We start from the raw sequence: 17881 nt of genomic DNA on the forward strand, positions 1-17881 counted from the left end.
ACTGTAAAACTGTGGGTCAGAATATGTCAAGAAGATAAACCTTTACATGATCCGATTTAGATAATCTGCGCTCCAACATCTCCTCACGTCTTTGCTGCCACGTGAATGAATACCTTTGTATTGCCTTCAAGGTTGCGAACTTGAGAAAAATCCTGTTAAACGAACCATAATGGTATTAAATAAAAAATAACCTTCAACCTATAACACAAAAAATGTTTATTTTCCTTTTCTAATACGCACTCTGCTCTTACTCCCTTCTACCACTTCTTACTAATGAAAACAGATGAAAACTCTGCGGCCCAATAACGCGAGCATTAACACTAACCCACGCTCATAGAGACAAACAATCTCCGAAACAGGAGTAAATATGGCTGACTTTCCAATAGCGGAGGAGGAGAAAAAAAATGGACCCTCTGGGAAATTTTCTCTGATCAAGTGCAAAGAGATTAACCAGTTGGACGTGTGCTAATGAACAGAAGATCATAATGAGAGGCGCTCGTAAATGTAGATGAGGCATGTGAAGAAGAACAGTGGCTTCGCCTTGTATCAGATGAAACACAAGAGTAATGTACGGAAACCAATTATTTTACTGTTCCCTTTCTACCCAACATCCTGACACTGTCTAATGATGGACTGATGAAAATGTCAAGTCTTGATTTAAAGCGTGGATAGGAAAATAATGCTACAATAATTTCCAGCGGTAGCCAAGTTAGAAAATAGGATTACATTGGGTGCAGTGCCTATACACAGCAACTAATATACACACTCCTCAAAAAAATTAAAGGAACACTTTTTAATCAGAGAATAGCATCAAATAAATTAAACTTCTGGGATACTGATCTGGTCATTTAAATAGCAGAGGGGGTTGTTAATCAGTTTCAGATGCTTTGGTGTCAACTCCTGCAGGATGGCACATCAATATGTTTGCTGTGTCACCCAGCACCATGTCTAGAGCATGGAGGAGATTCCAGGAGACGTGCAGTTAGTCTAGGAGAGCTGGACTTGGCTGTAGAAGGTCCTTAACATATCAGCGGGACCGGTATCTGCTGGTTTTTGGAATGAGGAACAGGGTGAGCACTTTGAAAGCTACAAACCTGCAGCAAGACACTGCTGTGAATGTCTGATTAAAAAACAAACAGAAATAGACTTAATAAGGGTAGCCTAAGGAACCAACACCCTTCCTCTAGTGGGCCTTGTGCAAACTGCCCGGCACCATAGAGCCAATTAGCATTTGCCATAGAATACTAGAATTGGTAGGTCCACTACTCGTGCCCTGTGCTTTTCACAGATAAGAACAGGTTTATCCTGAGCACATGTGACAGACATGAAAGGGTCTGGAGATGCCGTGGAGAACGTTATGTTGCCTGTAACATTGTTCAACATGACTGCAAATAGGCGTCAGGATGAAATCCTTGGACCCATTGTCAGACCCTATACTGATACAGTGGGTCCTGGGTTTCTCCTGGTCCACAACAATGCCCAGCCTCATGTGGCGAGAGTGTATAGGCAGTTCCTGGAGGATGAAGGAACTGATACCACTGCCTGGCCCCCACGCTTGGCAGACCAAAATCCAATACGTTCCAATAATCCAGTACCTCAGAGACATTATGTTTTAGTCCATCCGGCGCGTTGCATCCTCAGACTGTCCAGCAGCTCAGTGATGCCCTGCTCCGGATGTGGGAGGAGATCCTCCAGGACACCATCCAACATCTCATGCATACAAGCACGTGGTCAAACTATTAAGTACTATTTTGAGTTGCTGTAACGAATTTTTGTTAAAATGGACTACATCGTTTTTTTTTACTTTGATTTTTGTGGTGCCTTTGAATTTTGCCCTCTGTAGTCTGATAATTTCCATTTCCATCAAACAATGTGCGTTCTGTTCCCAAAACATCACCGAGTCTATATCAGTGTAGATATTCAGCATATTTCTTTTCCCATCAACCCGATGTGTTTTCAGAGTGTTCCTGTAATTTGTTTAAACAATGCATAATACTATCAGTTATATATCGTAGCACATCACATACAAGGGGATCTAAAATGGGTTCAATAATCACAAAGAGGCTACAGTCAGTTGTGACTTACTGATCACATAGTCTCCGAATGGATCGTCATCATCCTCATCATCCAGGTAAGCTGGAGCAGAAGTAATGGAAGAAAGAAAAGGCGAGAGAAAAGAAACAAACAAAAAAAAGATTATGAAAAATCAAGAGAGAAAGCATGAGAAACAAACCAAAAACAAAACTGAAAGTGCTCAAGACAATCAGAGAAACGGCCTGACAAAAAAAAAGACTAAAGGAAAGAAAACAAAAACAAAGCGAATTGCAGTCTTCTAACCTCCGATCATCTGCCTTTTCTATACTCATTCTTGTTCTCAGTCTGATACTTCCAGCCTTCATTAGGAGGCAAAGCGCTGACCATTAAACTACAAAAGTAGTTTCAGCACCACGCGGAGGAAAATATGATCACTCATAATTGACTAGAGAATTCTCAGCTTGCTCTCAGCGCTGCTTCTCACCGTTACACTCCTTTCCCCCCTCTTTCTCTAGGCAGGTTCTGACGATGGCATGAGAGGCCATTACGGCTCACTAAATTCCCTATTAGGATGGCAGCACAGTCGTCAGCAAGTTACAAGTCCAACACAAACAATATTTTACAATTTGTGTAACTTTTTTTAAACTGATAATATTACTGTTACTATGAGTGGACCCTCACTGCCTGCTTACACCAGCAAGTTGGCACAATAACGCATATTTGACTGCCCTCTTTGTCAGCTGTATAGGAAAATCCCTCCCTCATCATCCTCTTTCCATTTATTCATCGTTTAGGTTTTCCTCTCCTTCTCTGCCTTTCTATCACTCCCGGCTCCCTTCCCTTAATGTGAGTTAGCATCCATCTACTGTGATCGATATCCCAGGGCTTTTATTAAACACTGCTCTTATGCATCTGTGTGTGTCTGTGGTGTGGACCTGCCTGCCCGTCTTTGTGCATGTGTATTATCAGCTCCGGGTCCAGCAATATTATACAGTCAGAAATGCTCGACAAGGACAGGGAAAATTTTTTATTCATCGCTTAGTTTTGTGCGAGTGTGTGAGCATGTATGAGCACCATGTTGAATAGACCAATCATTATTGATCCTGACTGCGGGGCATATTTCAAATCCTTGGCTTAACCAGAGGACATACGCATGCAGATGCATGCTGCACGCGCGTGTGTGTGTGTGTGTCTATCACCACTTTTCTCATTCCGGCATGCACGGCTCTTAGTACATGGACAAAAAGTCCTTGAACCGCTGGGTGAAGTATGGAGGTGTACGCACACATACACATAGCATGCGCACGCTCTCAGTGGTGTGTATTTCTGAAAGCGAACTGTCAGTGCTGCTCTCACACACCATTCATCACAAGCTACTAATTCTGTTAGACCATTGTCGAGCCTTTCGCACCCCACGTTGCTCTCTGAAAACTCAATCAGAGGCTAATGCCCCCAACCCTCCCAACACACAAACACGCGTGCTCTCACTCTCAGTTTCTTACTCGCACACACTCACAGAGACCCTGAGGGGACAGCAGTGGTCTTGGGGGACCCCACCAGCCCAACTCTATAAGTGTTGCTCGAATTTGATAGACAGGCGAGGCACGAACTGAGTTACTCGTGTTGAGAGTGGCTGCAGTGTAAATCTAACTGCTAACACCTGAAAGCAAAAAAAGGTCTTACAGTCATTCGGTGGCATATAATTATAATCTGCGTTGCATAGTATAAAGCACTTTTTATTCAAAATGAAAATGATCATAATTAAACATTATCTTAATATCCTTGATTACAAGACAATCACTTGAGCGCCGTCACTGTCTAAGGTAAAAAAAATTAGAAAAAACCCTGTCAGCCGATTTGAATGCGGTTTGATTTACGGTTTGCTTTGTGGGGGAATATTAAAAAAGAGGACAGCGCTGGTGCAGGCACTCTGCCACCTGTGCTAGTAGATTTGATTAGTTAATCAGAGGAATCACTTTGCCCAACTCTGCTTTTATAAAGCATAATTACAGCTCCAGCTACCAAGGAAATGAAAAAAAGAAAAGAACAAAAGGAAAAAAAAGTTCTCAACTGCAGATGTTTTTAGAGACATTTAGAAAGTTTTGTTTCTGGTCTTTTCAAAAAAGAGAATTAATACTTTAGCATAATAAAAGCATCACAGCAAAGCTCCTTAATAAAAACAGAGTGAAGAAAGGCTCTGCAAGGAGGGGAATTAAGGCATTTGAGCAAGCCCAGATCGGGGGCAGGGTTAGTCAGAAAAGGCCAGACTAAATTTAGCGCCACCTTTTCATTCTCTAATTATGAGATTAATACATCCTGTCACATACGTCACAATACAACCTCATGATTTATTATCCAGTCAACCAGATGGAGAGATTGAGCCAGAGAAGGAAGGAGGAGGAGAGGGAGTTTGTCTGAAAACAGCTAATCAGCATGCATGTGTGATTTGGGCCGGTCCTCAACTGAGCGGCCAGTCTGTGTATATAAAGTTGGCTGGCGGGGTAAAGGCAAGATTTATTGATGGGAAACAATGCTGAAGTTGAATTTGATTCTGTCTGTTTCCTTTAACTGGCTGCTGTATAATGAGAGGAAAACACAGAGGCATATGGACCACACACACAAACACACACACAAGCATATGAGGAGCGCTGGACTATGGATTGTGGCCAAAAAGTCTGGCCTGGGCTTCAGGTTTAAATCAATGTCAGAGCCTGATCTTATTTCATTTAATGCATGTTTTAATCATTCTCCCTTCTGATCAATGCAGTTTGGATGTGACCATCAGGCACTGCTGTGGGAATTTACAAGCACTCCTGTTCTCCTGCCTGTGTTTCCAGACGGACGTTTTACGAGGCAGTGCACAGTGTGACAGTAAATCTCTTCCTCCACTTTGCCAAAATGAAATCTCCAAATGCTGCTCACTATGCCCATATTTGTTTGTCTCCCGCTAAAGAAACTTGCATTGGCTCTGCCAAGTCAACGTTCTAGTCTCTTTATTTTAATAGTGTCTGGAAGGGGCAATAAACGGGAAGTGTCTTTATTCAATAGTCGACAATAAAACTGGATGTAGGGAAACTTTGAAATCCCTGAGTTGCGTTTATGAAACTAATTTAACGGGCTTTGCATACTTCTCTGTAAAAGGAATTTACCAGTGAATGAAAACACCCCAACAAGCGAAAAACAAACCAGAAAATGAAAAATCCTCTCTTATGAACTGAGCGTTAGAGTCAGGAAGCTGGTGTGACAGATACCAGAGCTCTGCAGGGGAAATGAATATACTCATAAACTGCTCCTTAAGCGGTAACTTATTCACTTAACAGTCAATTTATCCTCATCAGTGGATGAAGTTCACAGAACAACATGCAAAATGTCAGTAGGAGGAGCTCGTAGCTATTTTGTATTGTTCATTTCCCATTTTTTGGATATACATAGATACTCAAAGGGAAATATATTTAGATTTCTTTAACCTACAGTTCCTGCAGAGCTTTGACACTCATCCCCAAATCAGCTCCTTCTATTTGTGTTGATCTCATCGATGCCTTTTGTGATGACAGCTACTATGTTCTTGCTATTGCTCTTGCTGCTTATGCTTTCCATGTATGGGTGTGGAATGGTGACAGGCCCTGTAAAACAGTCACACCAGCAGATATGCATTAACAAGCCACCTCATTAGGTACACCTTGCTAAAGTCTAACCCTCCTTTTCCCTCAGAACTGCATTCATTCTTCGTCACATAAATTACTATCCATTTGAGTACACTATTTTACATACAGTGGCTTGCAAAAGTATTCGGCCCCCTTGAACTTTTCCACATTTTGTCACATTACAGCCACAAACATGAATCAATTTTATTGGAATTCCACGTGAAAGACCAATACAAAGTGGTGTACACGTGAGAAGTGGAACGGAAATCATACATGATTCCAAACATTTTTTACAAATAAATAACTGAAAAGTGGGGTGTGCGTAACTATTCAGCCCCCTGAGTCAATACTTTGTAGAACCACCTGTTGCTGCAATTACAGCTGCCAGTCTTTTAGGGTATGTCTCTACCAGCTTTGCACATCTAGAGACTGAAATCCTTGCCCATTCGTCTTTGCAAAACAGCTCCAGCTCAGTCAGATTAGATGGACAGCCTTTGTGAACAGCAGTTTTCAGATCTTGCCACAGATTCTCGATTGGATTTAGATGTGGACTTTGACTGGGCCATTCTAACACATGGATATGTTTTGTTTTAAACCATTCCATTGTTGCCCTGGCTTTATGTTTAGGGTCGTTGTCCTGCTGGAAGGTGAACCTCCGCCCCAGTCTCAAGTCTTTCGCAGACTCCAAGAGGTTTTCTTCCAAGATTGCCCTGTTTTTGGCTCCATCCATCTTCCCATCAACTCTGACCAGCTTCTCTGTCCCTGCTGAAGAGAAGCACCCCCAGAGCATGATGCTGCCACCACCATATTTGACAGTGGGGATGGTGTGTTCAGAGTGATGTGCAGTGTTAGTTTTCCGCCTCACATAGCGTTTTGCATTTTGGCCAAAAAGTTCCATTTTGGTCTCGTCTGACCAGAGCACCTTCTTCCACATGTTTGCTGTGTCCCCCACATGGCTTGTGGCAAACTGCAAATGGGACTTCTTATGGTTTTCTGTTAACAATGGCTTTCTTCTTGCCACTCTTCCATAAAGGCCAACTTTGTGCAGTGCACGACTAATAGTTGTCCTATGGACAGATTCCCCCACCTGAGCTGTAGATCTCTGCAGCTCGTCCAGAGTCACCATGGGCCTCTTGGCTGCATTTCTGATCAGCGCTTTCCTTGTTCAGCCTGTGAATTTAGGTGGACGGCCTTGTCTTGGTAGGTTTACAGTTGTGCCATACTCCTTCCATTTCTGAATGATCGCTTGAACAGTGCTCCGTGGGATGTTCAAGGCTTGGGAAATCTTTTTGTAGCCTAAGCCTGCTTTAAATTTCTCAATAACTTTATCCCTGACCTGTCTGGTGTGTTCTTTGGACTTCATGGTGTTGTTCCTCCCAATATTCTCTTAGACAACCTCTGAGGCCGTCACAGGGCAGTTGTGGAGCTGTTTTGCAAAGAAGAATGGGCAAGGATTTCAGTCTCTAGATGTGCAAAGCTGGTAGAGACATACCCTAAAAGACTGGCAGCTGTAATTGCAGCAAAAGGTGGTTCTACAAAGTATTGACTCAGGGGGCTGAATAATTACGCACACCCCACTTTTCAGTTATTTATTTGTAAAAAATGTTTGGAATCATGTATGATTTTCGTTCCACTTCTCACGTGTACACCACTTTGTATTGGTCTTTCACGTGGAATTCCAATAAAATTGATTCATGTTTGTGGCTGTAATGTGACAAAATGTGGGAAAGTTCAAGGGGGCCGAATACTTTTGCAAGCCACTGTATTATATATTCACTGTTATACAAACTATTAAATTCAAACTTGAGGGTTATTCAGCTGGAAGCAGTCATCAAAAGATAGCTATGCTGTGGTCATAAAGAGGTGGACATGGTCAGCAGTACTCATGCAGGTTCCAGCAAATAATTGATGCTCAGTTGGTACTAAGAAGCCCAACATGTGCCAATAAAATTTCCCTCACACCATTAGACCACCTGCAGCCTGAACCATCAATACAGGGCAGGGTGGATCCATCCTGACGGTACTGTCTGAATGTTGCAGCAGAACAGGCACCTTCTAATGTCCAGTTTTGGTAAGCATTTTCAAAATATCAGTGTCCTGTTCTTAGTTGACAGAGGAGGCACCTCGTGTCATGTTCTCTGCTGCTCAAGGTTCAATGTGCTGTAACGACTAGTTTCAGTTACTGTGGCCTTCTTTTCAGCTCAAAGCAATCAGCTCAAAGTCACTTGTGACGAAAGGACCCACGACACACAGCTTTGCAGGCAGTTGAATGTTTATTTATAATGTCTCCAGTGACTCCAGTTAGGCAGTTTTGCAGCCGCCTCTCTCCAGTGCAGTACACACAGCTCTGCTGTCAGGTCCCAGCATCCTACTCAAACAGGGAAGGCACGATTATACAATGGAAATCAGCTGTGTTGGTAAGCCTTCCTCTAACACCACACCTGCTGCTCCGCTCCACCCCCCACCCCTCCATTCTGATGCCTGATTTGAACTTCAGCAGTTGATGCTGACCAGGTCAACTTCAGCAGTTGATGTTGACCAGGTCCACTTGCCTAAATGCAATGAGCTGTTGCCATGTGATTGGCTGATAAGATATTTGTGTTAACAAGCAGTCGATCAGGTGTACCTAACAAAGTGGCTGGTGAGTGTAAACTAAAGTATATTTCCCAACGTGAGACACTGACAGCCATTTTAAAAGCACAGATGGGGTACATTTTTTTTCGAATGCAGTTTTTATCCCAAATCATAAATATAGTTCGCTTTGCAAACACTTCAGATCACACATAGTGACACTCGTTGTGCACTTTGTTTATCTATGCAGTGCCTGTAAATGTAAAAAAACAGAAAAAAACTGTATTCAAGATTCTCTAATGTAACATCTCCTTAGGTGTATGTACAGTTTGAAGTGCTGATTGTGTTGAGACTAACAAAGGCACCAGGCATCGTGATTGCTATAAAAAAGATAACACTTTTTAATTTGTTATTGACTCAGCTTTTGTTTTGATTGTTTTCCAGGCTTTTCACCTCCTCCAGGAACAAAGATACAAAAATAGTACATGTAGTTAGGCACTCAGATATACGGGTGCCCAACTACACGGTTAGGAAAACGTGTGTATTTTGTTTGTTCGCCATTATAACGACATAGAATGGAAAAATGAAGATCACAGATGTGAAGTAAAAGAAATCTGTAAATATATACTTCACTGACTCTTCAGTCAGTTGCCCTGCTGACAACAAAAAATAAAAAATGAATAAAAAAATAAAACACACAAACACAAATTGTAATAACCTGGAGGTTTGTAATATCTGTCACAGTTTCTGTGGGTTTTCTATTTTGGTAGTGAAATCTGCAATAGGGCACACGCAGACATTCATCCACATGTACCCTGAAGGGGAACCTTAGACCCTCAAACTGAAACCTGTCAGTCACGCTGCCAAGCTATACTGACAGGAGCGTAACGAGAGCTGGTGAGAGGCGCCGTGCGAGCGAACAGAAAGACACAAGAGGAAGCTTGAAAGCTGGAGAAGAAAGATGGGAGAGGAGTGAGATTAAGAGGAGGAGGAGGAGGAGGAGGAGAAGCAAGTGGAGGTGAGACTTCTGAAGATTGTTAGAGACGCAGTGAGATGAGAGCAGTGCAGCATGCTGCTTGGTGTTTTGGCACGTCACCGTCTTTTTGATTTGTTAGCATGTGTTTATGATGTTGTTTCTCTGTCTGCTTCTGTCAATCTCTATTATTAGACCCTCAGATCCTCCTCCTGCTGTTTTGACACTCCCGCTGCTCCTGTTTCACACTTCCACTCACACGGTTCAGACTTATACACTCTCACGCCAATAGACAAGCGATATAGGACACATGTCAAACTCAGAAACATACATGCACGTGTGTAAAATCGACACAAGATCAACACGCGCTTGGAGCTAAGCTTCGGCGGGCGCTTTAAGATGTGACGTGCGGCTGTATCCGGTGTTTTGTTTGGAAGCAGGAGCAGGAGCAGAGGGTGAGATTTCCTCACTCAGAGAGACTAAATAACTAATGGATTGACTTGATCAAACACACGTACACTCGTCTTTTTATCAGGCTGCTGCGTTGCCTCTGATCTCCTCATGCTGGCAGAGACACCAGTGCAGACGCCTGATCTAAATCTACAGTCTGTGAAACCACGAGACGGGCCTAAAGGTGTGAGATGGTGGTTTCCCTTAATGCTTCTATAGAAGGCAAACTTTTGAAGTGGAATTAAATTAAAATGACTTTGATTTGAGACGTGTACTGCATAATCAAAATTATGAAAGTCTGCCCCCCCCCAGGAGTGTATAAATAGACATGAATACCACTTTTTTGACAACGTTTATGTTGCGACACTGACAAGCGACATGTTTTGATCGCCTGAACAATCGACACTCGGTGACATCATACTGCAGGCAAGTGATTATCACAATACAGAGGTGGATTAAGAAGCTAATTCTACAAGGTCCTGAAATACAGGCGACAGAGTGCTCAATGCTGTTCCTCTGGCCCTGAAACAGAGAGAGTGAGAGCGGCGTCTGCAGCTGATATCTGTGGCTGCAAGATTAGCTTGGTAATTAACCACAAAGCAATTATCGGGTGGTTGGAAGAGAAGCGCATCTCAGGGAAGGTGTTTCTTGACGTGTTTAATAGGTGTTGAGTAGTTTGATCAGTCGACAGAAGTTGTTTCGGATTCTGAGGCTCACAGTCCAACAGAGGTTGATCCACAGCTGATATGTGCGGCTGCCGAGAATTCAATTAATTAGACTGTTGCTCTTCCTTCCATCCACTTTTCATTAACCTCCATTGACACCTCGGTGAGGCTCGTGCGCGGGTTTACGACTGCGTCAGGATTAACAAGGAAATGGGAAGTTGGCAATAAACAAAGTTGCCGGAGGAATGAGATTTCCCCTGGGAGAAACGCACTCTCGCAGTCACGGGGCGATTCAGAGAAAAGATGCAATTGGAGAAGCGAGATTAGCTCCTCTCACAAAAGCTAAAATGCAGTCGGCGCTCCCCCCCAAAAAAAGCTCAGAAGTTTTTTTTTATCTTCTTGTTTTGAAGACTGACAGACCAGTGGTGAGATATCAGCAGATAAGTGGCTTAAAAGGGTGGAGTTAGAGGGTTTTGGCTAAGTGCTATTGATGAAAATAAAGAGGCCCTCTGGGGGGGTGTCCAACTACTGTTCTTCAGATCACAAACAGACTTAATCAATAAATCCAACTCTCTCGCAATTCAGGCAATGGCTGTCTGTCGGAGAGAGGTTTTCACAATATTGTGTAAGATTTATGCATACATTCCCTTTCATGATCCCATTTCATATAACATCAGCCCAGAGCATCAGCCTCACTGTGTTCACACATTCTCATCAAATTTGTACTCTTCCACCTTTTTTCTCAGATCGTGGGCCTCTACTTTAATAAATGAAACACATCTCGATCGTCTGAGAGTCCTTTGTCCTACCTGACTCATCATCAGACTTGTTATCATTCTCAGAGTCAGTGAGGGTGAGGGCTGAGTTCTCGCGACTGGACACTCCTGAGCTTCGGCGGGACTTTACCCCTCCTCGTCCGGCCCACAGCTGGATGGCACGCTCTGGAGACAGCGGCCCCTCGGGGTCTGAGTCGGCATCGGAGCCAGCGCTAAGGGAGTAACCCCGCTGGAGTAGACCGAGGTCGGGGCAGTAGGGAACAGCGGCGGGGTGCGGAGGGGGAGACGGCTCGCACACTCCGAGCTCGGCCAGGGTGAAGTTGCCCCCTGCGAAGGAGAAAGATGGGTTTAAGGGGATTGCTGAGAATAATGTGCGTAAATGCAGCAAAACTGATCGCACTAGCACAAACGAATGCTTGCACAAGCAAATGCTCACGCACGTCTGGAAAACAAACCCACCATCACACGCAGAGAAGCACACTAATTATGAAACCACGGAGGCGGAGGAGGAAAATTGCGCTTTGTTGTGGCAGGCAGGAGGGGGAGAGATGACGCAGCATGAATCAGGCACAAAATAAAAACTAGCTGCTGGAAGAAATATGTACTGGCCTGCAAGCCTGTTAAGGCTGGCTGAGAAGGCCCGGCTGCCTTGCTTTACTGATCCACATTGGCATTCATGAGGTGTTGATGTGAGATCAAAGAGTTGCTCACTTGAGGCCTCTCAGACTTTAGTGGGGCTGCTTCGTTGCCTTCTGGGTTTGATCATCTCCCCACCTAGTTGCCATTGCACGCTGGACCCCAGGCTCGCCGAATGTACCGCAGTCTGCTGCAGCACCAGCCCCACCGCCTAACACTCTCCCCCTCAAGACAAACCGACTCGTCACGTCCAAAATAAATATATAAAATTATCCAAATTAAAGCACATCAAAGGAGATCAATAAACAGAGCTGCGGCCCAATTAAATCCAAGCTGAGGAAAAAGCAATTAAGGAAAAAGGCATGCTCAACCAATTTATTCTCTATACTAATTAAAAGAGTATTGTGGATGCAATCGCTCACCATCAGCTGTTGGGGTAAAGGGATCGGGGGAAAAACAGTTGTGATTCACTTCATTAGCAGTTTGTGAGGGAGGGTAAAGGAAGAGGCGAGCAGAGAGAGAGAGGTTGGCATTGTGGCGGCACACTATATGAATCAGCGCGCTGGGAATCGCACAGCTGTGTGACTGGGTTAACTGTGACTCATCAGGCGTACGGACGCAATCACAGAAAGAGGAATTAAACAGATGAGAATCGTCTGCTGGATCTTCACGGCTCCTCTTCACAGGCTCGGCGGAACTCGAGAGTTGTGCTGAAAGTAATGCAGAGGGAAACGCAGCCAGGGAAGTGGTGAAAGGCTCTATACTTCTACTCAGGCAAACAGATGGACTAGGCTAGAGAGCAGAGGCAAGTATAAAGCTCCACAGGTGGATTCGGCTAATGCGCTACAGCTTGCCAAGCTTCCAACAAGCTACAGTGCAAAGGCACCCAAGCACCACAAGACATCAGCGAGTATTACCATTCCTCGTTTTCCTCGCTTCATTGTCTTTTCCTCCCACTTATCATAAAAGGAAGACAAAAAGAACCTTCTTTACAATCCGTGAGCCAAGGGACTTTGACAATTTGTTGGCAATTTACACTACAGGATCTAACTAAAGTCGATGAACTCATACCTGAGATGAAGTATCGCAGGAGGACAGGAGAGAACTCCAGGAGGCCTGAGAGAGTAGAGCACATGGGTTCTTTAACATCAGTCAGCAAATTATCCAGAACTGTTCGGCTTGCTAGAAAAGCGTCTACTCCACAATCACAGTCAGGATGAGTTTTTATGCAGATTATCCCATCCGCCTAAAATGACAATAATTGGGCTACAAACACAGCTAGTCTACACAAACACTGCGTGGACACAGTTACACAACACTGAAGTGTATGCTTGAGTGCATTTGTATGCGTGTGTGCGTGCATGCACATATCTAATGTTACATCCCACAGGACACCGCTCTGTACAATTAACATCTCATAACCAGTGATTACACATGTAAAATCCAATCTCTCCTTATCACCATCAGCTGGAGACACCACCCGATGCACTATGTATTCAAAGAAAGATGGATTGGGGCGAGGGGTTGAAGCAGACGTGAAAATCTATCTCAGTTATTCCTCAAATAGAAAACCAATTGCATGTTTGTTACATGATATTATGACAGATGTGGGGGCAAAATGTGGCACTGAATTCTAATCAAATCAGTCCCTGTCCGTCTATATGACACTGTCGCTGTCATGCCCGCCCTTATGCGCATTAATGTGTGTTTTAAGGCTTGTGCCATTTTGGCAGCAAACTTGGGCTGCTCACATCTGTGTCTGTTAATTGTCTGTGTGCTAACATGTTTCAGGATCCAAAGAGCCAAAAGCTATCCCACCATGATTTTATTGATGTTACAAAGAACTTCTGTTCACTAAAGGCCCAAGTTTATCAGTCTTCAAGTGCACCACAGTACCCTTAATACTTGCAAATATATAGTACTTTGCGAAAGTCTGTATATTTTACTAGGGAATTTGAAAATTGAGACATATGCAAACATGCAGGGCTATACAGTATATAAAGTAAAAAAGAATGCTTTAAAGTCAGTATTTGGTATGACCACCTGTCTTCAACACAGCCTCAACTCTCTTAGGCAAGCCTTCTTGTCATTTCTTTAAGTAGCCTTCATGAACAGTTTTCAAGGCTTCCCGAGGGACATTCGAAAGTCTTCTAAAGATGCTGGCAGCCTGTTGTTGACATTTTTTGTAGATTCAACAAGAACTGGGAACAAATGATGTCTTTTGGCGTCTGCTAGCTAAGAGGATTTAAAGCTGGTTCTTTGCTAGCTTGTCTTTTACATGTAGACGCAACAGTTGTTCCTACCTTGAGTTACGTGCTTTTTTTATGCTTTAATCATTCAAGCATAAAAAGGTCAGTGTTATGTCAGTGTTAAATGACTTAACAGAAAAATCTGTTATATGTCCAATCAGCAAATGTCCATAGAAAACCTAAAAAACTTTTAGAAAGGCCGGAGAACAATTAGTTTAGAGCACCTTTTAAAAAGTACAAGAAAGTCTGGCTCCTTGGAAGCAAAATTTAAAGAAAAAAGGGGTGGCTCAAGTCTTTTTTATTGTAATGCACTGAATAAAAATGAACAGAACTAGTTCTCTAGTCGCGAACTTTATCTCAGCATCTTTATCTTAGTCCTGGCTTCTAATATCTAATGATCAGAAAGACTGATCCGTCATTAAAAATCAGGTGTGCTACACAGAATATCCACAACCCTCATCTCCACTCCGTGATATTTTGCCACAAACTGGCTTGGGCATCATGCTGAAAATCTACTGAAAAGTTATATTTATAGCTAGAAAAACATTTTGAGAACACAGAAGTCATTCAGATATTTATCAAAATCAGCAGACAGATACTGATCATTAGCAATCCCATTTTTGACGTAAACAACACATGCAATACTCACTTCATTTTACACATGACTTCACCTCATCACCATGGAAACAGTGATTTGGGAAGCTGTTTATTCATTTTCCACCACCGATGTAGGTTTTTAAAAAATAACCATATAAGCATAATAGTATTGTGAAAATAGTCTCATATCGTCCATTCTTACTTCAGATAGAAAAAGTGACCTTGAACTTTGACCCTTGTCTTAACATGCATTCCCATTAAGGCCAACCTCCTTCCCCCTGCTCTTTGTCTCTCTGCTGAGGTGCTTTCATTAAATCCACTTTATTGCCGTTTTGTTCACTGCTCTGTCTGCCTGCTCTACCTCCATCTTTTCCTCTTTTCATCTCTCTCCCTGCAAAGAGTGTTTACCATGACCAAGGATTTCATCAGTCTTCACTACCGCATCTTATGATCCCCTTTTTCGTCATCAGCTTGCCTCACTCTCTGTTTCACTCCCTATTTTTTTCCCTTATCAGCTTAAAAGGAAGCGCATCCCCCCCCCCCCCCCCCCAATCTTCACACACAGTGTAGCACAGCGGCAGTCTGTGCAAATGAAACTGTGGATCATTTTTCATTGCTTTGACACAATGTTAATTCAATCACCAGCTTTCTCACTCAAACTTTAAGGAACTGTCTCTGGACTATATTGATATTTAAAAAAATAGTTAAATCAAAAGTATTTTCACTTAATTAGGATATTTAAAAAATAATAATATTATGATTTTTTTTAAAAGAATCTTCAGGCAATAAAACTTAAGTCTTACAGCTTTGACAGAGCTAGCATATTTTAACAAGGCCTGAACTGGCTTCACTTGGCTAATTAGCATAAGCAACACCAGCGCATGGCTAATTAGCATTCCATTACATGCACACTTTTCTCTGCTACTATTTACAACCTATATTCACACAAATTTACAGCAACAGAAAAGTTTATTTTAATCTTTTAAAAGGTGTTCTTAAGGGAAAATCTCACTCAGTGAAACTGCACATTTTAAAGCTCCATTTGCATACCTGTTACTAGTAGTTTCCATGCTAGAGTTTCTCTGTCACATAATCCTCCCATTGTGTCGGTGTTTATGCACTGAAGTGTTTCAGTTTTACAATCTTCCTTCAGGTTACTATTGTGCCTCTATTAGTAATATAATGAGAGCTCAATAAGGTCAGGTAGCAGCAGGTAGAGTCTGTGGGAGGATAGGGTCCTGTAGCTATATGCGAAAACAGAAGAGGTGAGGTTTGTGTTGGTCTGCTTCAGGATCCTTAAACCCCTACTAAATTCCTCTGCATCTGTTTGCATGCTCTTATGTCTTGTCTAATTGCACAGATTAATTATGCACTCAGTGGAGACAGATTATAAGATAATAAAGATAAATGGAATTCTGGGAATATTTTGATCTGGGAAGCATGACCCTTAACTGCAAGCTGCCTTTTATTCTCTACTTGGTCATTTCTGCTGCTTCCCTGACTCTCCTGTCCTTTTCCTTTCTCTTGGATCTGTTGAAAAATGTCATCACTAAAGCTTTCATTTATTAAGAAGCAATATAGATGTATTTTTTATTGCTTCAAAATTCAGATAAAAGAAAACACAAAAGAGAAGTTCATTTTCTTCAGGCATACTAAAGTGCAGCGCAGATGAATTCAGAATTGGATGCAAATGAAAATGGAAAATATTAAGAAATGACACATTTTGGCTGCTATTAGCCACAAATTTCTGCATTTTCTTAGCTGTGCCAAAGAAAATAAGGCTTTTACTGTTATTAACAGTAATTTTACGTATGTCAGGAGACTGTTGGAGAACCTACCGTGCACAGTGGCATTTGCTTCCTGATTTTGATGCAGCCTCCACTGAGGAGCAAATCAGTTCACTAGTTCGACACTTCAGGGCAAATCAGAACTTGTTCTGAACTCGCACTCCCTTGAATGCTGAAAATGGCATGTCCGAGGGTGGCCCGGACTGTAAACTATTCAATCTGAAAAAAGCAGCATAATTGCAGGCAATGAAACCCACAAGTTCTGCCTGCTTTACATCCTTTACAGAATTACACGGTGGGGTGGGGGAAAGTCAACCAGCATAATGCAGAGTCCTGCTGCCTATACTTTGCCTGTCAAACTGCTAACAAGCACAAATGATTTTTTAATGATAGGCCCTCTATCCCACAAAGCTGTCTACTCACAAACAGTCACACTTGCATTGCACACTTTCGCTCCCCCACGCACACACACACATAATGAGTTTTATCAAGGGAAGTACATTTGGTTTAATGGATCACTGCCAATGCCATACCCACTCACACTATTGTATTGCTGTAAGTTTCAGCAAGATGCTTGCTATTTCCCCCATGTCACTTATTTTTCTTAGGCACAGCGTGTGGCGCATGAATACTCCAAATGATTATGTACTGTACCTCGGGTAAAGGGAGCTAAACTTACTGCTGAGCAAAGTAACAAGTAAATCTGCAGCTTATAACATGCAGTGTTTCAACCAAATGATAGGTCTGTGAAGGTAAATCCAAATAAATCTACAAGACTCTGTTCGGCTGAATAAAAAAAACAAAAAAACACTGCTTGTACCAGTGAGGCAATACAGTCATTTTCAGGAATTTGAAGGCTTATTGTAGAGTTTAAAAAAACAACAACTGCATAGTGGTTAAAAGTAGATATTAATGTCTTTTTGTTTGTTAAGCCACTTAACACTGACCTGTGAATGATTCAAGCATAGAAGCAGCATCTGACTTAAGGTATGAGTTAGTGTTATATCTGCACATAACAGACAACAATTTTATATTGTATCTTTGTTACTAGCAGCCTGTCAAAACCCCCCAAAACAAAACAAATACACACGCACAATCTATGAATATAAAAAATCTATTAAAAATGATAAAGACAACACAGTTTGAAAAACATAAAAATATTTTTGCACCAGCAAAATTATTCGCTATTAGCTGAAAAGTTGTCATATTTCAGTGTAGTGTGTGGTATGTCCTTAATCAATTCGAAGGAACTGGACAAGTGAAGGACAAAGGACGAATGGTAGGTCTAATGATCCACAGCAAATGTACACTATCGGAAATTTATGTTCTTGAGAAAAAAGAAAAATCCAGCAAAGACCTGAGAGATGCCAAATTACACAAACTGGACTGTGGCAATAGTTCTTATGAAGTGGTTCAGATCACTGAGAAATTATACGGAAGAGGTCAGGAGATATATTAGTGAGTGTTAAAAAACAGTGGAGGCACTGTCATGGTCTGGA

The 17881-nt window shown here is 42.3% G+C and overlaps 1 protein-coding gene across 15 annotated transcripts in view; it reads right to left on the bottom strand.

The window, feature by feature from the left end:
* tenm2a (teneurin transmembrane protein 2a) overlaps positions 1–17881 on the bottom strand; it is a 215261-nt gene that overhangs the window by 129522 nt on the left and 67858 nt on the right. For 6 of the 15 annotated variants that reach the window (XM_063490242.1, XM_063490181.1, XM_063490189.1 and 3 more), the window contains exons 3-6: positions 12821–12865; positions 12667–12705; positions 11147–11440; positions 2086–2136 (exon numbers count right to left, since the gene is read on the bottom strand). In XM_063490242.1, the coding sequence (XP_063346312.1) occupies positions 2086–2136; positions 11147–11440; positions 12667–12705; positions 12821–12865 (429 nt within the window). The remainder of the gene's footprint in view (positions 1–2085; positions 2137–11146; positions 11441–12666; positions 12706–12820; positions 12866–17881) is intronic. The other 9 variants (XM_063490233.1, XM_063490224.1, XM_063490215.1 and 6 more) reach the window with 5 other exon arrangements.

This window comes from Pelmatolapia mariae, linkage group LG2 (genome assembly GCF_036321145.2).
Source record: "Pelmatolapia mariae isolate MD_Pm_ZW linkage group LG2, Pm_UMD_F_2, whole genome shotgun sequence".
In the NCBI taxonomy this organism is placed as follows: domain Eukaryota; kingdom Metazoa; phylum Chordata; class Actinopteri; order Cichliformes; family Cichlidae; genus Pelmatolapia; species Pelmatolapia mariae.